Source organism: Bombyx mandarina, chromosome 12, assembly GCF_030267445.1.
Source record: "Bombyx mandarina strain Sakado chromosome 12, ASM3026744v2".
Lineage (NCBI taxonomy): Eukaryota > Metazoa > Arthropoda > Insecta > Lepidoptera > Bombycidae > Bombyx > Bombyx mandarina.
In genome coordinates, this window is record NC_143219.1 from 13844757 (window position 1) to 13871416 (window position 26660).

At 37.5% G+C, this 26660-nt stretch overlaps 3 protein-coding genes across 8 annotated transcripts in view; 2 read left to right on the top strand and 1 right to left on the bottom strand.

Moving 5' to 3' along the window:
• LOC114251794 (ATP-binding cassette sub-family G member 4) overlaps positions 1 to 6464 on the top strand; it is a 51623-nt gene extending 45159 nt beyond the window's left edge. For both annotated transcript variants that reach the window (XM_028186184.2, XM_028186183.2), the window contains 7 exons: positions 636 to 841; positions 1321 to 1478; positions 2350 to 2518; positions 2958 to 3058; positions 4183 to 4338; positions 5372 to 5557; positions 6112 to 6464. In XM_028186184.2, coding sequence (XP_028041985.1) covers positions 636 to 841; positions 1321 to 1478; positions 2350 to 2518; positions 2958 to 3058; positions 4183 to 4338; positions 5372 to 5557; positions 6112 to 6270 — 1135 coding nt within the window. In that variant the 3' untranslated portion in view covers positions 6271 to 6464. The remainder of the gene's footprint in view (positions 1 to 635; positions 842 to 1320; positions 1479 to 2349; positions 2519 to 2957; positions 3059 to 4182; positions 4339 to 5371; positions 5558 to 6111) is intronic.
• An 8138-nt stretch (positions 6465 to 14602) lies between these two features.
• On the bottom strand, positions 14603 to 16377 carry LOC114251799 (uncharacterized). Its single transcript, XM_089731820.1, has 2 exons — positions 14956 to 16377; positions 14603 to 14785 (listed from the first exon to the last, which is right to left on the bottom strand). The coding sequence occupies exons 1-2, from the start codon at positions 16375 to 16377 to the stop codon at positions 14603 to 14605; spliced, it is 1605 nt and encodes a 534-aa protein (XP_089587946.1).
• A 6791-nt stretch (positions 16378 to 23168) lies between these two features.
• Positions 23169 to 26660, top strand: part of LOC114251791 (ATP-binding cassette sub-family G member 1) — a 52643-nt gene continuing 49151 nt past the window's right edge. For 3 of the 5 annotated variants that reach the window (XM_089732112.1, XM_089732117.1, XM_089732113.1), the window contains exon 1: positions 23170 to 23433. The gene's annotated coding sequence lies outside the window, so the exon portion shown is untranslated. Of the gene's footprint in view, positions 23434 to 26660 lie in introns of all 5 variants that reach the window. The other 2 variants (XM_089732116.1, XM_089732114.1) reach the window with 2 other exon arrangements.

The following is a 26660-nucleotide window of genomic DNA, read 5'->3' on the forward strand; positions in this document are numbered from 1 at the left end:
AAATTTAGAATGCTATCTAATGTGCATCAAAATTTAAGTCACTAAATACAATATAAATGATACTAATATTCTGTATCCTTTCTTATCGTCAAGCGAAACGTCAATCCTAACGAATGACGTAATTAATCATTTGCGACTTATTATTGTGCATTAACGGATTATCTATTTATAATTTCGTCGTATCAGCTTGTACCCAAGTGATGTCACACGCAAATTTATAGTCGGCAGCACGGGGAGGGTATAGAAGCAATTGAAACATTACAGAGTGCATAATTTTTTTTTGTTTTGTTTAGATGGGCGAAGCTCACATTCCACCTGGTGTTAAGTGGTTACTGGAGTCCATAGACATATACAATGTTAATGCGCCACCAACCTTGAGATATAAGTTCTAAGGTCTCAATTATAGTTACAACGGCTGCCCCACCCTTCAAACCGAGACGCATTACTGCTTCATGCCAGAAATAGGCAGGGCGGTGGTACCTACCCGTGCGGACTCACAAGTGGTCCTATCACTAGTAAAAAAAATAGATGTCTATGGGCTCGCGTAACCACTTAACACCAGGTGGGCTGTGAGCTCGTTCACACATCTAAGCAATAAAAAATAAAAACTGTAACCAGACTCGATAACGTTTCAGAAACGGTATGCCCTTCCCGGATCAAACTCCGGACTACAACAACAAGAAGGACATGGAGGTGTCCCTTCGCGCCGGGAGCAATTGGGACAAAAACGACCTCAGCCAGGTCCAGGAGAAGTTCAAGGACAACAACTCGAACGGCGCCAACGGGCACGGGAACCTGCAGAACGGGATCCTGCAGTACGCCACTAGCGAGGTCTCTAAAGGTACGCGCGATAGAGGTCCTTAATATATTTATTTATTTTATTTCAGTCTTCATACAAATTAACAGTATAACCAAAAAATTGGTAAGGTTAATTTAGCTTGAGTAACTTTTAGCAACAGCTACAAATCGCTGCAAACTATCATGAAATACATCCGCTTTCCAAGCATAGGCTAGCAAGCCCTTGAGTAGCGAGGGTGGACGAGCTCACAGCCCACCTGGTGTTAAGTGGTTACCGGAGCCCATAGACATCTACAACGTAAATGCGCCACCCACCTTGAGATATGAGTTGTAAGGTCTCAGTACAGTTACAATGGCTGCCCCGCCCTTCAAACCGAAACGCATTAAAATAGGCAGGTGGGTGGTATCTACCCGTGCGGACTCACAAGACGTCCTACCACCAGTGAAAAACTCTCCACGAGCCTCGTTTGAAGAAGGACGGGTCACAGCGAATGGTTTCCTTACACCCTGTATGTTTGATAGGCGAACCGTTATCCTTGCAAATGGACACGGACAAGCAGGACAACGCGGCGGCCGCGCTGCTCGGCACCGAGGGCTCGCCGGAGCGGTACGCCACCTCCGAGTGGAAACAGTTCTGGGTCGTTCTGAAGAGGACCCTCTTATTCAGCAGGAGAGATTGGGTAATATTTTTTTGAAGGGAAACTTCTTTAGAACCGTGATTTCAAACTCGATGAAACGAAGTGAAACGAAATGAAACGAAACGAAAAAATAAGTCCATAGAGACACAAACACATAAATGTATAGAATTCAGCCGGCGAGAGAATCAGATAGAACACACATTATACGTGAAGTTAAAATATCAAGATCACAGAGGGCGCTACCTCACATACTATAAAAGATGATTTACAATTATTTACTAATGACAAAATTTTACATATGAGTCGTCTATTATCAAAGGTGGCAATCTGTGCATTTGGACAAAAAAATGTTATTGATATGTCAATACAGATTGATTTGAATATAATCGTCTCCTTCAAAGAATACGGTTCAAAACCTGCATTAAATAAAGGTTAATACTTAACCTGTTATTTATCTAAGATGTCGTTCAGAAGAGTTTTGTGACTGCCAAAGGAATACAAAGTCAATAATTCGTTTTTCTGATTTACCAATAATTGTCCAAAAATCACATTGCCGGCTTTGATAATAGTCGACTCATATATACTTAGACATTTAGGGTAATTGTATTTTAATTTTTCAAGGTTTCACTTCTACCACGTGTGAAATTGCTCACATGTTTTTTTTCTTCTAATTGCTTAATTATAATCGACTCTATTAAACGTGACATACGGTTTGTTTTTGATTAATAAAAAAAAATGTTTAGACATTTTCGTGGCGGTAATAATGGTAGTACGGTACGATGCAGTGATGCAATAAAGATTGCGGCTTCGTGTTGTAAAGTGGATGTCGACATTGATGTCCATGGGCCCGGTAAACTCTTAGCATAATGCAAAGCCGGGTCCCGGATGTGACGGTTCCTCCTGTTGACTCCAGACCCTGATGTACCTGCGGCTGTTCGCTCACATCCTGGTCGGCTTCCTGATCGGGGCGCTGTACTACGACATCGGAGACGACGGCTCCAAGGTGCTCTCCAACCTCGGCTTCCTGTTTTTCAACATGCTCTTCCTCATGTACACCTCAATGACCATCACTATACTTAGCTGTGAGTGTTAATATGTATACTTCAATATGCCTTCTGGCGGTAGGACCTCTTGTCAGTCCGCGCGGGTAGGTACCACCACCCTGCCTATTTCTGCCGTGAAGCAGTAATGCGTTTCGGTTTGAAGGGTGCGGCAGCCGTGGTAACTATACTGAGATCTTGGAGCTTATATCTCAAGGTGGGTGGCGCATTTACGTTGTAGATGTCTATGGGCACCAGTAACCAGTTAACACCAAGTGGGCTGTGATCTCGTCCACTCATCTTAGCAATAAAAAAAATGTCTATTGGCTCCGGTAACCATTTAACACCAGGTGGGCTTTGAGCTCGTTTACCCGATACAAGCGATACATCGCTTTCAAGTGAGATTCCGTTCTGCTCTTTGTGAGCGTCGGTGAGCTCGTCTAAGTCGGTGACGATGCTGAATCGTAGCTGTGATTTTCAGTTCCTCTGGAGATGCCGGTCCTGGTGAAGGAACACTTCAACCGCTGGTACTCGCTGCGGTCCTACTACTTGGCGATCACGGTATCCGACATACCGTTTCAGGTAAGATCGTAAGATCATGCATTTTGATCCATTAACGCAACAATTAAGACAGTTGTAAGTCTGACTAAAATATATTGTAGAAGGATGCGTTAGGTAATCATTTAAAAAAAAAAGGTTAACGAAAACAATTTGATACTTGATGTCAAAGCAATTTTAAAATTGAAGGAAATATCAAAATGTCACTAAGACACATTGCATTCATAAATACACATTCCGGTATTCACAATAACTTAGTAGAAGTTATTTGTATAGCTTCTCGTGACGAGGGACTTATGAGGGTACAATGATACAAAATCTATTAAAATCTACTAATATAGTGATAATAAGAAATGCGAGACTAAACCGCGCAGTTAGTTTTAATTATGCTAACCATTCGCGAAAACCGAAAAAAATGTTGTTTGTAAATCTAAATTGTATATACTACTGGTCCTCCGGTAGTCGAAATTCGACAATAATTAGGTAATTGAAATTATAAGTTAGTATACTATTATGATTGTATTGTCAATGACTTATTATACTTCTATAATCTCAGATTTTCCCAAGGCCACACTTTAGACAAATATTAATAAAGGCAAATCAATATTTAATCTATTCTTAATTTGCACAGACTATAAGCAATAAGAAAAGTTTGACAACAAACAAATAGTATGCATGCGTGCGTGTGTCAAATACAATATGTAATGCACACACTAACATGAATTTTTATGCATAATTTAAAAAAAAATTAACATTCTGCACTCATTCTCTATATCTGTCTATACTAATATATAAATCTACAGTGGTTTTTACGGATGTTCCGTTATAACTACTGAACCATGCATCCGATTGACTTGAAACTTGGTATCCGTGTAGAAAATACATGTACTTAATGGATAGGCTAATATTTATATGAGTGTTGGACACCCTAATAATAATGATAATAAATAACAATGTTAATTTTAAATGCCCAGCGAAGCGGGCGAGTACGGCTAGTTCTCTATAAGTGTGGAAAATCTGTTCTCCGTCCGTGCAATTTTCGTTAAGAGGGGTACAATGTTTTTGCTTCACATATTGATATATTAATTTTTAAATAGTTTTAGAATACAACGGTGCCGCATAACATGTGTGTGCTTTCATTTCCGCAGGCCATATTCTGTATAATCTACGTGGTGATAGTGTACCTGCTGACGTCACAGCCGCCGGTCTGGTTCCGGTTCGCGATGTTCCTCTCGTCGTGTCTGCTGATATCGTTCGTCGCTCAGAGCGTCGGTCTGGTGGTCGGAGCCGCAATGAACGTGCAGGTAATAGACAAGAAATGTTATGAGTTTTTTTTTTCAAATCTCAAATCTGGCAATGGTATTTAGGAAGTCAGGTTGGGTCGAAGAATCTAATACTCGTTTGTAGTGGTGGGGTCCGGTGTCCGGTGCGAGTTTTTTTAACGTTCTCGATAGCGTAAAAGTTAACTCGAATTTTTATGAAGTGTGTACGTTTGCGGCTAGAGGCGCTGTTTATTAATGTTCTCGATAACGTAAAAGTTAACTCCAATTTGTGTGGAGTTGGAACACTTGCCTACGTTTGGCGCTAAGGGCGCTGTTTATTAACGATCTCGATAGCGTAAAAGTTAACCAATTTGTGTGGAGTTGGAATGATTGCCAATGTTTGCTGCTAAGGGCGCTGCTTTTAACGTTCTCGATAGCGTAAAAGTTAACTCAAATTTTTATGGAGACGGAACGTTTGACTACGTTTGCCGCTAAGGGCGCTTGTTTATTGTCTAGAGGTGCATGTCATTCGAGTCAGTCAAAATCTTTGTCATTTATGTCACTCGAGTCGGTCATTAAAGTGGGACTTTTTGGCGGGAACGCGAGGAGGGAACTTGTGTGATTTGTTTTTTTTTGTCTATTTAGTATTTCTTCAGGTTTAAATGTGTAATAATGGTGGTTTATTAACTGTTTAGTATTTGTGAAAGTTCACAATTGTGGGAAAATGAAACAAAGTCGCTGGATGTAGCTTCTCGGGATCCTCCAAAAAGTCCAATGAAAAAGTCTCAGTAAATGACACCATTTTACTGAGATTCTATTTCATCACATAACATCTCATTTGTAAATTTAATTTCAAATCATTGATGATTTGATATGATGATTTCAAATCATCAATAAATTAAAATCATTTTTTCTTACACTATTTTTTACTGAAATTTATTTATAATTTATAAGCTGTAAATAATTAAAACTGCGACTTATAAAAATGTTATTACTTGACGCTGGCGAATGCATAAACCGTGCCGGAGCCAAAAAAGATAAAGAAGGAACCTGTAAGTTGTAATTTGTGTTCCAGAACGGTGTGTTCCTGGCGCCGGTGATGTCCGTCCCCTTCCTCTTGTTCAGCGGCTTCTTCGTGTCGTTCAACGCGATCCCGGTGTACCTGCGCTGGATCACCTACCTGTCCTACATCCGCTACGGGTTCGAGGGCACCGCGCTGGCCACCTACTCCTTCAACAGGACCAAGCTGCAGTGCCACGCGGTGCGTACCTCACCCCCTCAACGTAGCCCGTGGTCATCACTCGGAAGTCGCGCACATTTATGGTCGGCAGCGACTTGGCTCTGCTCCTGGCATTGCTGACGTACATAAGCGACGGAGACCACTTATGGTGGGACGTATGCCTGCAAAGGAAATAAAAAAATATTGAGTCATGAGCTCGAAGTGTCTTTTTTTTGCTAAGATGTGTGGACGAACTCACAGTCCACCTGGTGTTAAGTGGTTACTGGAGCCCATAGACATCCACAACGAAAATGCGCCACCCACCTGGATTGCGTCACTGTAAATTTTTTATTTATATTTAAATATTTATTTAGGAAACCAACATTACATAACAAACAATTATTATATTAAAAAATAACACATAATGTGCATACACCTCTATTTGATAAGTATACATACTTTAAAACAACCTATTACTACTAATAATATACTACTACTACTACTACTACTAATATATACTTAATAATACCTTACAAACTGTCTCCAGCCAATATGTTACAATGAAAAGGAAACTTATTTGAACTATTTATTTTCAGCCCTACTGTCATTTCAAGTATCCCCAGACCACCCTCGAGGACCTGGACATGGAAGACGCCGATTTCGCGCTAGACATAGCGGCCCTGTGTCTCATCTTCGTTCTACTGCGTATATTCGCCTTCCTCTTCTTACGCTGGAAACTCAAGTCGACTAGATAAACTAAATTGTACCTTATGTTCTTTTTTTAGGGTATAAAATCGCTGAGATGCCTATTTAAGTGCTTAAGAACAAGTCGTTTGTTAATTTCGGGTTTTTTTAATTATTTTTTTTTAATATTCGATAATCGAGTTTATTTTTTTGCATCGATAAAATACGATCTTTCAAACCCGAAATCAACAGCCGAATAAAACAATTAAATAAATAATAAATATATATATATATTATAGATATATATGTAAATTACATGAATGCGGTTAATGTGATAAGCGGTGAAAACAATTATTCGAATATTTATGAAAAAGAAAAATTCTATACGCGTTTTGATGTAACGTCATCTAGTTAAGATTAAGTATCAGTTTTGGAACAAAAATTTCAGACTACATACCGAAATTCAATTATAAAATATTCATTAGGAAATATGTTTTACACAAATACTTCAACCATGACAAATTATTAAATTTTATGTACACAAAGTGACTTGTTTCAAAAGGGTAATTAATAAAAAAAACATTATAATGTAAATAAACAATGAGAAATGTGATAGAAATCATGTGATATAAAAAAAGTTTATATACATATTATATATTTATATATAGAAATATATACGGCATTATATAGACGACATTCCAGTTTTTGCTACTATTCCTGTTTTACTCAGACCTCAAATTGAACAATGTAGAAGAAATTCAAATAATAATGAAGATCATAATATGCTCTTGTTATTTTTGGGTGTATTACTATCACGAGCAGATTCGAAAATGTCGCCAATAAGACGATTTATTTTTGTATTGTAGATTGACAATTACTGACATTGACACTGACAAGAAGGTTTCTATTTACTCGAGGTCAATTTAGAGTTTGTTGTGTAGTGACATGTTGACTCAGTCCACAGGTAGGCAGATGAGGTTATCTATTGTATGGTGATCATTTGATATCTGTATTTAATTAGAATACGCGCGATGTATTGATTCTAAAGGACAACGACCGAATGTTAACCAGAACGTGTATTCATATTAAATACGACCGATGCGAATGAATGATTGAATGAAAAACGTAATCGATTTTAATAATGACAATCGTATCGAAACTTAAATTTTTTTTCTGACTTTTTTTATTCCGTAATCTTGTTGAAATTGTCTTCATAAATGGCCTTCTTGAAGTGCGTCTGTTGATTGATCAATGACTGTAATGTCATATTGAGATCCTTACATAAAACGTATTTTTATAGAAGAAAAAGATTTCTAATGATTTGATCATATAACTCAAGAGATGGCGCCACTAACAGTACATATGAATTTTTGATTAATATAATCCACTAAATGTCGTTACAGGGAAATCAAAATATCACATTTTAAAAAGAATGAAAACGTAATAATACATATATTGAAAATTATTTGTTATGAGTTTTAAAAAAAGTTTAAAATCAATAATGTTATTTATAACCAATTAATCTAATCTCTTTAATATTTATGCAAGTTTAATCAAAGAAGAAGGAGCGTTATAAATAAAACATCAAATGTATACCGTCATCACCATTATTATCGTCATCATCAGCCCACAGTCCCAATCCACATCACTGAGCCCGGTCTTCGACTCTCCCTATTCATTTCTTGCCAGTCGAAGGTCATCGCACCACTAAGCTACCAAATCTATATACTACTTCTCATATAAAATGCATACAGGGTATTAAACATTAACAATATGTCAAAAAGATAATCCTTGGTACTTGGTGATGAAAAGAAAGAAAAAAAAATTAATAGAAAAAAGATTAAATAACATTGTTTATCCTTATTCAAATACTATACCATATCTAATGGGTACCTTATTTATATAGAGTATAATATGCAAAAAAAATTAAAAACAGAAGATGTCCTTTTTAATAATAGTCGATGGTTCTGTATCTTCTTATTAACATTGAGCTTGATGTACTTATTGGTACACATTACTGTTGCGCATAATATCGATAAGAGATATCTGGGTAATTAGTGCCTTATCTTAATCAAGAATTCTGAGTTAAAATTGTATATATCAAAATGCCTTAAATGATAATTAACGGGACCAATTTGTAAAGAAATGCAAGAATATTATTTTTTAAACTACAATTTGAGTAAATAAAAACTATCTATTAAATGGAATTAGCTGATATTAGGTGTTTAGTGTATAATTGTTGTATTCATGGAGTGTGTTAATAAACTATTCGTCTAGGACTTGGGTAATCAATATTTTTGCGTTGTAAAAACAGAATTAATCTTTCGAACGAAAAAAAAGTTTTTGTCTTTCATAATAATAAGCTTCTCGCAGTTATCCAGCCAAATTCTATAGGAACTTTTTATAAGACTTATTCCAGAATGCCTAGTTTATTAACGTACTATCAGGTGATATATAAATAAAATAAATATATGTATAATATTTATATATAAGAAAAATTGCTCATTAAAACGCGTCTTGCCGGATTGGTTTGTCGTTATTTACTGTATCAAAGATATTTAAGGTGCTGCTATTGGCGAAAGTGACATGCGACATATATACATACGACTATATACGATTACATGAGTCGACTATTATCAAAGCCGGCAATGTGACTTTTGGACAATTATTGGTAAATCAGAAAAACGAATTATTGACTTTGTATTCCATTGGCAGTCACAAAACTCTTCTGAACGACATCTTAGATAAATAACAGGTTAAGTATTAACCTTTATTTAATGCAGGTTTTGAACCGTATTCTTTGAAGGAGACGATTATATTCAAATCAATCTGTATTGACATATCAATAACATTTTTTTGTCCAAATGCACAGATTGCCACCTTTGATAATAGACGACTCATATATTCTTTATTCTTTATTTGTACACACTGTTAATATAATACAGTAATTGCGATAAGATTTAAAAAAATGGCGAGCTTAACTAAACAATTATATATATATGCGACTATAGTTAATTGCGTGTAACTATGCAGCATTACTTCATCAGGTTAGAGCCCCGTGTGCTCACCTACTTGTTCGCCCTCTAAGGCTACCAACTTAGGTAGGGCAAAACTGTTAATAGAACGCTTGGGGGGGCGGGATCGTTTGGTGGGTGGGTCCCTGAAATCGTCTTAGGGCGATCGGTCCCCAGCCCGAAAAAAGGGGGGGCCGGTCAAAGCATTAGTTACTTGAAACTACCCGCGCGCCACCTGTCGTCCGTATTGTCTTAGAGTGTATTGACATGACAACTATACAAGTTTGATCACAATCAGACGAATGGCTTAAGAATGCTTAAAGGATATTTTTTTTATCAATATAATTCGTAATTTTTTAAATACTTCTTAGTTACGTAAGTAAAGTAAATTGATCGGTTTGCAAATTAACTTTCAGAGCTACCGTTGTATCGGTTTTACAGATGATTGTCATAAATATGGACTCGCGAGTTTTCTGCACGATTTGTATCCGTATTGTGAAACATGCTGGGTGTGAAAGTCACTGAAAAACTACATCAAGATTATTATTTTCGAATTTTATTGTTAAACTCTTGTTTTGGAAGTAAATAATATGACTTCCTTTCGTATTAATAATATTGATATATTTGTCAGTAGTCAGTGCTTCACAAATTGTGTCAGAAAGCTAATGGTATTAATGCAACAACGTGTTTCTAGGAAGCTAATTCGACTTACACAATTTGTTAGTTTCAAATTGAAGATGAAAAGTATTTTTTTAAATTGAGGTAGAACTAGATAGTTTTTGGACAGACATTAGTTTTTATTTTAAAAAAATTTTCAAATTAATAAAAAAGTTCTAAAAATTACTTGGGCCATTAAAAATGAACTGCCAAGAATGTATTAAAAGTTTTCATGTCACTTTCGTCTATAGCTTAATGTTAGTTTATTGAAATGAGGGATTAAGGTAGTTTGTAAGTACTTAGCTAATTTTTTTTAAATATTTAAATAAGGTCCTTTTGAATGGTTAATTGTAATGGAATATACATTTTTAAAATTATGTTTTATACGTATGTTTTTAATAAAATTTTATGAAACATTTGTATTTTTAATACGCATTTTTTTTTGTATTGCTTAGATGGGGGACGAGCTCACAGCCCACCAGGTGTTAAGTGGTTACTGGAGCCCATGGACATCCACAATGTAAATGCGCCACCCACCTTGAGAATAAGTTCTAAGGTCACAGGTATAGTTACAATGGCTGCCCCACCCTTCAAACCGAAACGCATTACTGCTTCACGGCAGAAATAGGCCGAGTGGTGGTGCCCACCCGCGCGGACTCACAAGAGGTCCTTCCACCAGTTTTTTTGAATTAACTTTTTGAATACAAAGTACGTGAGTTTTGTTGGGTAGTCTTATATTTTGAAATGAGCTCTCTTTTCAGTTGTACATAGTTACCGCATTAAGCCGCTTTCAGACTACGCTATAATATAATAGCACGTAGTATATAGCTCATAGCACAATATCGCACACCATACATTGTTATGGACACTTTCACACTGTCCTGTACTATATATTATTGGCTAAGTATACGCTGTTATACTATATGGCACTATGGTATAGCGTAGCAGTTTTATACGCTTCTTGAGTCTTTAACTGGGATTATTGTATTAAAGCGATGGATACGAAGTTTTCTTCTAACAACAAAATACGTTTGACAGATACTCTAATCGCGACATATTCAGTATAAGTTAGCTTAAATCAAGCTGTCTGGCTACCGAGTAATCTCACTCGCTCAGTGGAAGATCTTTCCTTTATCGATAACACCAAAGTACCATAATGCCACCGCTCCACCTGCGTTAGCGTTAACATTAATGTTAATGGCGAACTACGCGTTAATTAACAATGCGCGTTGACTACATTAAGGCTCCACGACCATTAAGACTTAATTCCTCGTGAATTAACGCGTTAACACACAACACTCACAATGGAGCTTGAAGCAGCTACACTAGTTGCGACAATGAGCGTCATAAGACTCCTAAATTATTTTATACATTAATGCAATTTAAAAAAAGAGAATAGGTATGGGATTGCAATTTTGGATTCCAAATGCTCTTATTGCAATAGCTCTAAAAACTTTTGACGCCTTTTCGTTCGATCACTCCATTGTTGCTGTCCATTTTTTTGTATATTACTTTTATGCGTAGACGAGCTCACAGCCCACTTGGTGTTATGTGGTTCCCACCGGAGCCCATATACCTACATCTACAACGTAAATGCAGCCCACCAACTTCGAGATATGAGTTCTAAGGTCTTAGTTTTTACAGTACAACGGCTGTCCCACCCTTCAAATCGAAACGCATTACTGCTTCACGGCACAAATAGGCGGGGTGGTGGTACCCACCCGTGCGGCCGGACGGACGGATAAGACGTCCTACCACCAGTAGTATCTCAGATTCCGAAACCGGATCTATTATAATGCGTTCTGTATATTATTAGCCTTGCAGATCGACTCCGACTTCTTTCAACTTCCGTAAAATTCAAATAATAAATGCATAAATTCGTCTCTTGAATCATTTTATTAAGTATAAAGTTAAAAGGTTATTTTTAATTAATTTGTAAATTCTAATGTATTATTTAAACAAAGTTGACCTCGGTCGCAGATCTGCATTCATTTGTTAAAATTACCAACGAATTTAAGAATTAACGCGATCGTGGCCAAAAGTTTTAGGTTAGGACTGGGAATGACTTAGCACATTTTTTTTTTCTCTTACTCTCTTACTTTTTTCTTATTATCAGCGTTCTGATGTTACGTGTACAGTCTGTTCATCACTTATCGCTAATGTGAACTATTTTGGTATCATCCTGCCTATTTATATTGCGAAACATTCAAGCGTCTATTCGTGACATTTTGGTACTATCCTACCGGTTTGTATTGCGAACCTTTCACGTGTTTAAACGTGACTCGAGTGCGCGGTGCCGTACACATTTTTCTGTTTCATCGTCATCATCATCATCATCAACAGCCCACAGTCGTCCACTGCTGGACATAGACCTCTCCTAACCCACACCACTGAATTTTTCTGTTTAGGGTTTCTGATTATATGACTAAAGTTCAAAACTGAGTCCAGGTAGCTGACGATGATACTTGACGTCCCTTCAAAAAATCACGATTCAGTGAAAAAGAGATGCACCATTTTAAGTCTGTACCTTTTTTTAATGAGGGATTACTAATGGCCCGGAGGCCTTTCCAGTTTCACCTGGAAAGGTGGGCGAGCAAAGGCTCAGCCAGGAGGGGTGGGATGTGCTAATCGCTGCCCGAGCGTCCAAGGGAGACCTAACAACTCAAGGGCAGCTGTTTTGCAAGTGAATCTAATACCGGATCGGATTCGCGACATGCAGAGAATATCCGGCGAGAAACTCAGCGGGCTGACGCATAGGTTAGGTTGCATGTCGAACTGTTTGCCGAGTTCCACGAGTACGGTTACCGTGGTCCCTAAGCCTGCTCCTAGCGTTGGAGCTGAAGGCGTCTAAAGCAAGAGTTATTGGATATGATGGATCCGTTATTTTTTTCCTACCTATTCCTTACCTTTGAGATGCTATTTCAACTTCTCTTTGACGTGTAGCTGTGCTCACGGGGCTCAAACCGTAGTGTTGCTAACATTGGCCCTGGTAAGAGTAGTACTTCGCAGAAATTTCCACCGGATCGGAAATGCGACCCACTGAGAAGATCCCGCGAGAAACTCAGTGGGCTGTGTCTATGGGTTAATTTACTCGTCGAGCCCTTCGTCGCAAGCAACGGGTTCGGCGAGGACGGTGACCGGTGCATGAGGTACCGCTAATGGATCTGGAGGATCCGTAAGGACGTCTCTAGGGCAGGTTTTACCATTTGGTATACATAAACTGTGATATAGTGCAAATATTTATTTTTATATTTACCAACAATCACGCCACGTTAACTTGGTCCCGTGCTAAGTTCGTAAAGAACTTGTGTTACAAGTACCAAATAACGGAAATAAATATAATATTTTTATTATACACATACATATATTTAATATACACCCTTAACCCTGGAAAGACATTTATATTTATCATACAAATATCTTCCCTTGGCGGGATTCGAACCCGCGACCCCCTTGTTTAGTGACCATGTCACTTACCACTACACCAGACGGCCGTTTCAAATGTTTTGTCGGTAGGAATATCACTTCTTCGATCCTCTTGCTTCGTTCATAAAACTAAGCATAATAAGTAAGCACAACGTTTTCATTTGTTTATTATTCAAAAGATACCATCTTAATGTTTGCGACGAGGTTGCATTTATGCCCTCGGTGCTGCATGCTACGAATACTTTATAATGATGGATGATAAGACTACATGTCGACCTAGGAACTTAATGCACTTTGTTTATTTTTCTTTGTTTATTTGGCTTTTTCCACTGCTACTGTTATCAAGTGAATCAATCTGATGTAAGATTTTTTTGTGATTCAAAATAAATTATCGACTATTACGATTCTTATCTACAATTTATCGGTATGTTATAGCGCATAAGTGATGATAATTTACAAGATTCGTTGCATTTCAATCATAAATAAATTTTATTCATAAAAAGATTTTTTTTTCTAAAACCCATTAGTAATATTACGAAATTTCTATTAGTCTATTATCAATTTGATGGACATCCGTGAAGAATAAAAAGATTTAATATATGGACAAATGAAATCACTGTAAAATGGCGGTCATAACTGTAAGGATAGAAGAATGGTAAAATAAAAATATCATTACTTTTTGACATTTACAAAAAAAAAAGTTCGAGCACTTCGTCTAGGATGCTACGTGGCTGTGCCCATGAGCGACATTGACTGCTTATCATCAGGTGTATCGTACGCCTGTCTACCTACAATAGCATTTAAAGATATTAATCTATTTATCTATATATATATCTAATTATCTATATATATATAAAAATGAATTGCTGTTCGTTAGTCTGGCTAAAACTCGAGAACGGCTGGATCGATTTGGCTGATTTTGGTCTTGAATTATTTGTGGAAGTCCAGAGAAGGTTTAAAAGAAGATAAATATGAAAATGCTCGGAATTAAATAAAAATAACAATTTTGTTTTTCCTTTGATGTGTATCCGTCCCCGTTGAACGGATTCTTCTTGTTTGTTTTAAGTTTATTTTATACAAAAGTCTCTTATTTATCGATTGAGGCAATACGAAGTCTGCCGGGTCAGCTAGTATAAGAATATTTATTACAACGACATTAAAATAGATTTTAGAATTTTAGATTTTAGAATATTAAAAATAGATTTAATTGTCTAGAGCAGGTATCAAATAATTATGAAAATAAAAACACCAAATTTTATATTAACTCGAAACAAATTCAATTTATTTCTCTACTTTTGCATTAAGTTCAAACACAAGAGCGACCAAAGCTAGGAAAGTTCCAATTATAAAGACAGACCACGGAATCGCAAAACGCGAAACGAAATACTTTTGACGTTGACGATGTACCAGGCCGTTGATGTAGTTCTGATAATCTCGGTGATACCAGATCAGTCCCGCCTCCCTGATGCGGAGAGCAAGCCGGTGAAATCTATGGTGCATGGGGAATCCTTTGTACGTAAATATACCGTAGATAACCTTTGCTATTGGCTTGCTGAAGCTATAAACGTTAGGATCGCCGAATTCATCAACGAATTTATTTTTGTTATACATATAAATTGTATTCATGACGATAGTGTATAGATATTTGGATTTGCTTACTGTCATTATGCTTCCCAAAATAGTTTTGCAGCTTTGTATTTTCTCATTGTATTTAATTTCGTTTTCTGGTAAAAAGTTGATAATGGCACGGCTTATGCACGGCTCGATTCCTCGCTCCACCAGCGTCTCCATGTCAGCGATCTGCGTTTCCAGACTAGGTTTCGTAGTGAAACTCATCATGCTCGTTTGATAAAAACTATTCACCAAATACGTGAACCATATCCAGAATATGAAGATGCATCTAACGCTCAATCTGAACCGTAGCTTGTAGCCGTGGAGGAAGAAGTAATCCAACAACTTCAACACAATGTACGTTTTGTCTTGCTCCCGCAGTAAATATGCTACAATCACAGTGAACAGTATAAAGACTACGATCAATAATGCCCAGACCCTGAAGTCGAATTCGCGATAGTAGAAAGACCAAACGGGCTTCAACTTCGCTTTTTGGATGACGACACTGACCTCGTCTATATAATCTACATGTGTGTAGATGTAGGAGAACGCAGCGGCTCGGAGCGGAACGAGAAGCAGACCGCCTATCATCAAATCCGTTAAGTTTCTTTGCAGCATATCCATAGGGCCTGTGGCTTTCATGTCCTCGTCAACAGTTGAAAATACATCCGCATCATAGTTATACTGGTAATTAACTTTAAACTTCTCGATTTCTGCTAAGACATTAATTGTGTATTGTTCGATTCCAGTTGGTATTGATGGTTTTGATATCTGCCCCGGATCCACAGTATAAGGAGGCCAGTGAGGTAAAGACACATTGAATACGCAACCTCTCAAACCTGTGACCAGTTTATTCGGATACAGTTCAGTGGATGTGTTTATACATTTTCCGTAATTAATGATACCGGTATAGTACTTCCCGCAAGCGTAATTTTCGTAAGGATTGTACGACAAAATATTTGGGTCGTTAGTTCCGTTCGCGATTACTACATTCAAAACGTGATGTTTTAGTAGGATATCGAAAACATCTTTAACGTTTTCTTGTTTTAATTCTTTGAATACAATTAAAAATTTTAATTTTGGATTCCACGTTGCGTCTTTAGTTAGGTTTTCGAATTGTTCAACGAATACCTTTTCGGTTCTGACTGTTATCAGATACATATCGTTTAGCAAGATTGTCTTTTTGGTTACGTTTCTATTAATAACATTGAATTTACCAAACGAATTGATCAATTTCGGTATTCCCCCGTCAAAATCCATTGATATCAATGTAATAGTCTTTTTATCACTGAAATAATTGTTTAAAATAAATCCAGTGCAATTCACAACATCGTTGTCCTTATTAGCGTCGGTCAATACGTCATTAAGCATTGTTTCTATATTCACAAAATCTTTTTGCATATTAATTTTGTCATGTTCAGAAACGATACATTTAGATAGAACAAAGACGAGCAAATACACGACAAACATTTCGAGGAACCAGATTATGTATGTTCATTTCGTATTGTCGTTAATGTATTCATAATAACTAATTGTTCTAGTTTGCTTCATTTTTCACCAACCCATTAACAGTATTCGTTTTTCATTTGTCACTGTCCGTATTTAGATAAGTTTACCATTAAGGTCCCGTGTCTCTGCGTTTCTACGCATTACCTACTTAGAGCGACATAGCTTTTTTATCTCCTAACTGATCTAACCTTCCCAGGCTCACCGTTTTAAGGTTTACCTTTAACCATGCTCAGCTTTCTTGAGAGTCCTGAATTGTCTTTATTGTTATTCCAAATTTATCATAACGATCATTTAGAAGAACGTTATGATATTTTTGGCTATTGCAATTAAAATTTATATTGGGAGTTTGAAAAATGGTTCTGACAACTTTGTTTTAGGTAAAAATTGATTGTTGGCAAATTCTTCTTATATATATTTTGTAACTTGATATTATTTATTCTCAATATTTACTGTTGATAAATCTCGAACCATAAGGTTGATTATACTTGATTTCAATACTTTTCAAATCAGTCCAGTCGTCAAAAGGAAATAAAACCTATCTACCCTTATTTAATGACTTTATTTGTGTATTAGGTATTGTGTTTTTATGTATGTATGTGTATCGATGTCAATAAGGAAAAATATAGTTTAATGATTACATTAACTTTTGAAAAAGTAAATTTAAATTGATTAGCATAATTTATTCGAGACCAAAGATAAGCTTTTGGAAATAAAATGAAATAGAATTTTAATGACTCAAATATTTGCTCTAAAAGAGCATTTCAATTTGACATTCTTAATTTCTACGGGAACGCTACCTGTGTTGATGCATGAGATCACTGAGATAATAACGAGTAATACTTGATTCGGATAAACTAATCGAAAATGCTTAAATTGAAACTTTGAATTTTGCCACGAAAGCAAGAACATACTTTTTGTTTGGGACATTGAGAGATATGTGTTGTGAATTATTTATGTTTATAAATTATGTGTTTTTACTATATAATCGTGTAATACTAATATTTATTAGTTTAGTGTCTGTGAAATTACAAATTAAAATGTTAAAAACATCAATAACATATTCTTCACTTGTTCAAAGTGTTCATGTACCTACGAGTAAGTTTACTGGATTCCGTAAACTGTACATGCCCCAAAATACGCAATAATACCCAACTACATTATCAGTACTGTGCGAAGAATATACTTGGGAATACACAGAGCGCGAGTTGTACTCGCACTTATCCGGTTTTTTGTATATTTTTGTACAAATAATGTTTTGGCCAACAAAAGTGAAATCGAGCCGACTGTGAATATTTGTGTGACACTTATTTCACATCCCAATAACCATGGCGTCATTGATATCCATGACGGTTGCAACATGACGATGCAAAAAATATATACAAGTTCAATCTTATATATTACAAGGTGAATAAAGCGTTGTCTAGGACTTTCGAAATAACTACATAGCAGAATGAATGCGTCTGATGTATTTTTTTGGTTTACTTTTACTACCAAGGTCGCTTGGAACTCGTTGGTGAAGCAGAAACGGTTTTGCGTGTTTACGTCTGCTATGTATTTGGATCCATTTGCCTATTTTTATTTTAAAATTGACATTGACAGCCACAGACAACCTTCAAAAAAATAAACAAGGTTTTTTTTTTCTAGTTGGTAAAATTGATAAAGTGGTAATGTATTTTAAGCTAATACGGGTAAGCACTGCCGTCTTGACTATTTTTGCCGCGAAGCCCTCTGCGTTCTGTGTGCTTAGTGCGAGTTTTTAACGTTCTCGATAGAGTAAACGTTAGCCCAATTTTATATGCAGTTGCAGTTGGAACAGCGCCCCTAACGGCAAAACGTAGGCAAACGATCCCATTCCATACAAATATGAGCTAACTTTTACGCTGTCGAGAACGTTAAAAAACTCGCACTAAGCACACTGATTCGAAAGTTTTTAAATAATATAATAAGTGAGACTTCGATCTAAAGTCTCAAGGTGGGTGATGGCATTGACGTATTGGTACAGGCTCCGGTAACTGTACAATAAATGAGTCGTCAGTTTGTTTCCCAATTTACGAAATAAATAAAAAAATCAATAAAACAGTGTAGTATTTTTATTTTCAATTGCATACAAACTATAAACATAAAGCAATCATAGTACTTAAACAGCGACAGTAACTCGCGAGTATCTAATAAACTGCTTACAGGAATATCCACTTAAAACTAAAAGCAATAACGACTAAACTTGTCTAAGCACATACATAGGACAGATAAAAGCAATGCAAAGAATTATAGATGCTGTCATTCTTAGAATAAAGGGGATTATGGAATGATCTAACGCAACGCTAATGGGAGCATAAGGGCAACGAACTGTGCTGTATAAAGTATTGCCTACAGAAGGCTAGACCATAGATTCAATAACGACTGTGCGTTTACTATAAACTTTAACATTCACACGAAACTATCATTATATTATTATGGTTTTCGTCCATAAAACGATTTACGGCCAAGTTAACAAATTGAAGTGGTTTCCGATAAAATTGACGGAATATCTCTCACGGAGAAATGAAATGCTTATACTGTTATTTGATATTTATTTTTATCTCGGATATACGATTTAATATCGTCTAGTGTGCAACTGAGTAAGCGAAGTTAAAAGTCGTATCAACACGTTATGCTCATCAAAATAATCCACAACAATAGTAGGTATACGCGGTCCGTTAAAAAATCTAAGCGGCAATTTTCTAAGTCCTGATTTAAGATGTTGACTCGTCGAGTGGAGTTATATACAAAAAAAAGTCTGATATTGGGATGGAAATTTATTTTCTATTACAATATTACAGGGTGTCCCTGATCTGGTCCAAGATTTGCCTCCGCGGGGCTCGGAGACTTGGACAGAACAGTGACCGAGTCATGTTGCCTCAAAATTCGCACACCTAACCGACATCAATGTCAATGATACAATGGGGCGATGTTTTTTCAATTTCAGCTTCGGTCCCAAAAAAGGGCCTTTCCGCACCGATTCGTCGCCGTCGAGCCGGGGGCCGGAGGCGGGAATACGCCCGTACGTCCCGGCCCCTGTAGATAGCGGCCTCCACCCGGTGAAGGTCAAAGGGCGACCTGAGGGCGTAGAGGCCGCGCGGCGCGTTACCAGCACTACCAGCAGATCGGTTGGCGGTGTATCGCGTCCCGACCCGGCAGGGTGGTTCTGGTCCAGCGGGATATTCCGGGACATCAGCGGCACCGTCTGGGCGGCCTGACGGGCTGCCGTACCGAGACGGCCGACGTTTCAGAGCCTTCGATTCGCCTCGAAGGCTCCGTCGGCTGGGCGTCCTTGGGGTGAGCTGCGCCGTCTGGTTGTAGTGTTGACCGCGGTAACCCCCCTACCTCATCCGGGTTCTGGCCTCGGAGGGGATCGGACGTCAGGTGTAAGAGTGCAGGGGAGTCGTTTAGTGGGTGGTCCCTAAAATCCTTGGGCCCACGGTCTGCTCACAACACTATGCAGATCGTCGAGTCTCACATACCCCCAAGGCGCGGAGACCTCATAAGAGGTTCGGCCCCCAGCCCGAAAAAAAAAATGGTGGAAAGAAAGAAAAAAAACGCACAACACATTCCGACTCGAGCAGCCGAACGGTGTGGAGCTCTCTGTGGTTGTTGTTATACACTTGAAACTCAATAAAATTAATTATTTGAAAAAGTAAATCTTAGTTACTGTCACTATGGAAGGCAATGATAATGATGAAGATGACATTATCATTTTAAAAACACTATGGAAACAGCCTCTCTGTCATATACGTTTAGAAATCATCAGAAAATACTATTATATTACGATTAAATTGATTATTATCTTGTAACGCGAAGCTTAAATGAGGTGTAATTCGTAATCAAACTAATTCAGGTTTCATATCCTAGAGGGATTTGGGCTTGACCTTTTTTTTACTTACTATGTTAATGGAAACACGTCATTGCTTTTTGTGCCAAGCTTTTTACAATCGAGTAAATTAGAGGCAACAAAAAAAATGGACAGTTAAAATACGTTTATGATATTGATTTATATTTATTTAAAATTTATGTTTCCGTGAGTATTTTGTTTTAAATTTGATTTATGAGTTTTCCGCGTTTCCTTTGATGGTGAAAAGTAGGGTTTATTATATGCAGAAAACGTAGTGCTCTTGCATGAAATATTAGGTAAAATACAATTGTATGTACTATAAATATTCTAAACATAGATTAAAATTAACTAGTTAACATCGTACAGGGTGCTACGAATAAAAAATAAATTGATACTGAAGTTTTTACTTCCAAAATATTTATTAAGCTCCAGCTGCGGAATGACGTGGATCCCAAAAAAAGCGCATGCCATATACAAGATGACTTTTACAGCCAATTAATTTTCGCAACCATAATTTTCGTAACTTGATTTTTCTTTTTATCTGTTTTTATGTAAATCGTTTTCCTGGCCTTGATCTTTTTGGCGAGTCACACCTAATACCACATTGCCGTCTGTTAGAGATCAGTAGCTAAATAGTAGAATCGGAGCTTTTATTTCGTTCGTACATTGAGAGCTTCTCACTAAGTCAAATCGTTTCGAATCAACAATTTTCATGCATTCCTTATAGTTATATCTCATTCTACCGATTTTATGTTTTTGAAGTTATACTTCTTTAGGCGCGTTATGAAAAATTTATGAGAGTAAAATTTTACGATGCGCGCGCACCGGGACACAAAATTAACAGAATGAAGTTGCCCACTAAACCGCTCATTACAATACGACCGACGTAACTTGGCGAGTCTGAATATACCCGCAGGTGAACTTTCCGAACCGTACCGATAATTACCGAATTTATACGATGTCAAGAAAAGGGATGTCCAATATGCGTGTTTGAGGATGTTGTTTAATCGATTTTTTTTCAAATTGATTAAAATTTAAATAAAAAAAAAGAAATAAATTTAATAATAATAAAGTATAACTTCTTACGCCCGTACATAAGTACACGCACCCTTTTTTTATGATCTGCTATCCAGAGAGAAGGTGTATGGTTTGAATGCAAACCGCTTCTCTTATTAGCTACGGAACATCTTGTTTCTACGCGATTATAAATATTTTAATTACCGAATTTTCCTGACGCACTCCGAATGTTTATAAAAAATATATGCTATAGATATGTGTAAAAAATTCGTTTTTAATGGCAAGCTTCAATTTTTTTTTCATACGCAGGTCTTGTGTATATGTTGCCCATTGGATCCTATGTATTTTTGGACACAATTGAGTAAATGGTTGAAAAATAGATACCAAACAAGAGCGAACGATTTCTTCGCGTAAAAAATTGACCTGACATTGGTACCAAGCCATGTAAATGAGAACCAGGGAGAGAAGTGTTATTAAGGATAATAATAGGCGTTAATACTCAACATCTTAGTTGTGACGTCAGGCATTGCTCACGTCCAAGACCTATGCGGACCACGTACCATCAGACCTTTAAAAATTTACGATGAAGGTAAAACAGTGGGACCGAGGACTGGACTATGCCTGTATCTGCTGACGACAAATCAGAGAAGGCGTAACGTGAGCCTCTAAGGATGGGTACAATTATTTCATTTTTTTCTGCCACAAAGCAATCATACAATCCGGTTTGTAGAGAGGATCAACCGCTAAGCTGAGGCAGCCATCAAGTTGCTGAGGAGGCAGTCTCCTCCCGGTGATGGTCACGGGGCGACCTAAGGGGGTTGAGGCTGCGCCGCACGCTACCGTCACTCTAGCGCGCTGGCACCAGGAGGACGGGACGGCGCGTCGGCGGCTGCGGACTGCGATGCGGTCCGCATTTTCGTCGTCGCTGTCGTCGCCGAACATACTGTTGAAGAGCAACCCGGTCGGCGGTGTATCGCGTTCCGACCCGGCAGGCTGGTTCTGGCCCAGCGGGGTATCCCGGAACACCAGCGGCACCGCCCGGGCGGCCTGGTAGGGCCGCCGCCGCGGAGACCGACATCGTTGGTCGTCGACTATCGCCTCGACGACCCGTCGGTCGGGCGTCCTCGGGGTGGCGCCGCGTGTCTGGTTGTAGTGTTGACCGTGGGAAACCCCCCTACTCTGATCGGGTTCTGACCCCGGACGGAGATCGGACGTCGGGTGTAAGAGTGCAGGGGAGTCGTTTAGTGGGTGGGCCCTAAAATCTTTGGGCCCGCGATCTGCTCTCAACACCTGCAGATCGTTGAGTCTCACATACCCCGCGCGCCCCCTAGGCGCGGGGACCTCGTAGGAGGTTCGCCCCCGGCCCGAAAAAAAAAAAAAAGGCATCAAGTTGCAATGAAACACTTAATACAAAAGAAGGCCATGGTTTCATACGCCCGGCGCCGCGGCGACTATAAAAATCATATTTTTTAATAAAATCCGATCATGGTCAACGATTACTAGTTAACGAACAAAAAAATACACATTTGTTAAAACTCTCAGCCCCAATTTCCGTATGTTGATGATATTATGACAAAAGACTACCCTGAGGCATCATCAACAATACCATGTTTCAATTCAATTAATCGTATATCGTAAGCCGTGCGCGCGCATGTTTCTCGGCCAATAAACTCAGAGACGTTCGTATTATAAATAAATATATTCGCCATAGATACAAATCGCTAGTTTACAATAGTATAAATTAGGCTGAATTATTGCCACGCTTTGTAATCAAAAAACTGTTCTATTTAACTTAGATGCATTCTATGTCACCATCATTAATGCATTGCGTAGATATTAAATACTCACCCATTCAGTTTTGTGTTTAATCTATGTTCAGTGTTTATTCGATTGGCGTCGGTAGCGGGCGGTTCCCGCGTTGCGTTAGCCAAACACGAGAGAATAACGTAAATTGACTTAAATACTATTTTTGTATGGTGATATTTTTTAGTTTAATCCCGTGTTCAATATTTTTCCTTATCGTTAAAAAAATATATACTCGCAATTGAATAACCCTCTTCATTGAGTTTTTTAAACGGCCCAGCGGGAACAGTTTCATGTGCATTATTGTTTTTGTGTTGCGTTAAGTTATGGTAAAGATCTTTTGTGTATTTTGATTAAAAAATATAATTTTACTCGTGAAATCTAATATATTGGAAGTGGATTCACAGCCTTCCTCTGTGTTTTCGACTTTTTATCTTTGATTACGTTATCAAACATATCGGTTGTGATTGGAAATCTTCATCCAAACAAATGCACATAAAATATGCATTGTCTGTGTGTTATATTTCGCCGACTGTTTATTTAACCGCGTTCCAATCTTAGAAAAGACTGAACTGACGTTACTTTCAGAGTTAGAAAGAGGACTTATCTCTAAATAATAAGATCCTAATTTAAGTAAAATACGAACGTTCCTATTGGCACAACTATTTAGCGCGTGTTTCACTATTTTTAATTGCAATTGCGAAATAATACTTAAAATATATTTTGTATTATGACGGTGCCAAAAAAATAAAATTTTACCTGAATTATAGGAATATTTGTACGGTATACGACGGCGATGCCTCAGAATTATTTGCTTAGTTGAAGTCAAAGTGAAGAGTTTACTCATTAGCACGGCATCACGCAATAATAATTCGTTTATGCATGTAGATTTTATTTATGATCGATTATTAAATATTATTCTATAAGATCGACTTATAGCTCGATGCTAAGATGGTTGCTGTTATCTATCAGCAATGTGAATGGTACCGCGAGACCTTGACACATAAGACTGAAGTTTCAATTGCATTAGTGTGATGGTAGGCCCAGCGAACCCATGATTACTGCCGTAAAGTTAGACAAGGAAATAATAGGAAGAGATACGCGTGATAAATAAATAGTTTGGATTGTGTTTTCGCACGAACCCTTGCAGCCATAGTCCACCGAGTGGTCAACAGGTACCGTGGTCATTAGACGTGGATGCTGTCGTTTATCTTAAGCTGTGAAGTCGTAGTTATAGTTAAATGATAAGTCAGAGTTTCTAATTCTTTCTTAAAGATGCTAAATAAAATAACACAGCCTTATAACCCTTCTTAGTACTTAGTTATTGGAGGTCAGGGATTAAGGTGTAATGTAGGAAAATAGAAATACTGCTATTATGGCTACTGCTATTGCTAATGATAGTGAAGACAGAACAGTAGATCTAGGATGTCACGGTTTGACAGACTATCATCACGACTCACAAATATTAGTACATGTTCAGAACTGTATAAATTGAAAATACGTAACGTAACGGTAGGCAACGGCTTGGCTCTGCCCCTGGCATTGCTGAAATCCATGGGCGACGGTAACCACTTACCATCAGGTGGGCCGTATGGTCGTCTGCCTACACGGGCAATAAAAATAATTTTGAAGGGAAGATAAGATAACATTTAAGACGAAGAGAAGATCTTCCGAACGTTGTTGTTCGAATCTTGCATATCAGAAGAAATGCAAGCCTATTTTGAAAATGTCGTTATAGCGATTCAGGTTTTGGCCATAATTTGTTTATTTTATGATAGCAATCGCTACATTATTGAGATTTCGAACTGGTGTCTTATGGTTGGTGGTCTCCGCCAAACACAGCTATCATCGTTTATCCGAATATCCAATCAAAAATAATTGAAAACCGTAAGGAAACACGAAAATCGATTCACCTTCACTGGTAATTAAAAATTAATCGAATGTCATTATTTTGAAATAAAAACCCTATGTTTATTGCTCTGTCAAAGTCGACCGATGTCAGGCCAGCACTAACTATTTCACAATTGAATTTCGTAACAAATGCATGATGCATACGTTGAAACGATACGAATGCGGTGTTTAAATCACAATTATAAATAACGAAAACTAATGGTGAGGTTTTGTGACATGTGCCAATGCAGTTACGGTTCAATATCGTTTGATTCATTTCGTATTTCCGACTTTTTGGATACTCCACTGATGATAAGCCCGGGGATCTTACACGATAAAAGTCTGTCTTAGTGTTGATTAGAAGGTACTTCGAGGAGCTACCTATTTTGTCTCTAATCGACATCAACAGCGCTAGGGTTACAGTCAAAACGCTGCTTAGTATATAGACATTCCTCCGGGTAATACCGTGGAGAGGAGTTCATTCCAGAGGCATATGGTTCCTGTCTAAAAATCCTTTGAAACAGGAATGAACGAATGTTTCACGGTAGAAATAGGCAGGGTGACGGTACCTATAGCTTGTAACAAACTATTCCAAAATAGAATAGGTGATATCTGCTATTCCTCAGAGTAGGTACTACTAATTTATGTATATTATATGTTTCAACGTTAAATATTTAGAATCATTTTATAAATTGAAATATTTGACTCGAAAATCAGATCATGGATGTCTTTATAATACATAGCGACCCGCCCTCGCTTCGCTTCGGAAACATTAAAACACACATGAAACCAAAAAAAATTTTTTTTTTTTTTTTTTAAAGTAGCCTATGTTCATCAGGGACAATGTCGGCTTCTAATGGAAAAAGAATTTTTCAAATCGGTCCAGTAGTTTCGGAGCCTATTCGAAACAAACAAACAAACAAATCTTTCCTCTTTATAATATTAGTATAGATTTAGATTTATTCTTGGATAGATGACCTAAACACTGCAGCTGAGTTAATAAATAAAAAAAAGACATTATTTTCGCATTCAATTCAGAATGTTTTATTATAAGCTATAAATAAAACCACTTGTAATTAAACTATAGTGAACACACGCTTGAATTGTCAGTTTCAGATTGATTATTTTCCCGCGAACAGGCGTCTGGTCTTATGGTAGTAATTATATTATTATCAACAATGCAATTATATTCGGTTGTACAAGAACATGAATTGTTATATTTTTGTAATCAAGTAGTTAATTACATTGCTTTTTCCAGTCAAGGAATGGAGTTCGCGTCTTTGAATAATGCAAAATTTGGCATATTGTTTATAGATATCTACTGGTGGTAGGACCTCTTATGAGTCCGCACGGGTAGGTATCACCACCCCGCTTATTTCTGCCGTGAAGCAGTAATGCGTTTTGGCTTGAAGGGTGGGGCAGCCGTTGTAACTATACTTAGAACTTATATCTGAAGGTGGGTGGCGCATTTACGTTGTAGATGTCTATGGGCTCCAGTAACCACTTAACACCAGGTGGGCTGTGAGCTCGTCCAACAATCTAAGCAAAAAAAAAATTAAAAAAAATCTATCTTCCCTATACAATACGAAGTTGCAATTTTCAGAAAATCTTCTGATTGACTCAGCGGTTTATTCTCTGAAGTTTGATCGCACCAAAGTCAAATCAA

What these genes read in the sequence shown, in the direction of transcription:
- LOC114251799 (XM_089731820.1), bottom strand. Translation starts at nt 16,377, where the DNA reads ATGTTTGTCGTGTATTTGCTCGTCTTTGTTCTATCTAAATGTATCGTT. An exon ending in TTTTGGGAAGCATAATGACA is followed by an intron (nt 14,786 to 14,955) that starts GTAAGCAAATCC and finishes CATGCACCATAG; the next exon opens with ATTTCACCGGCTTGCTCTCC.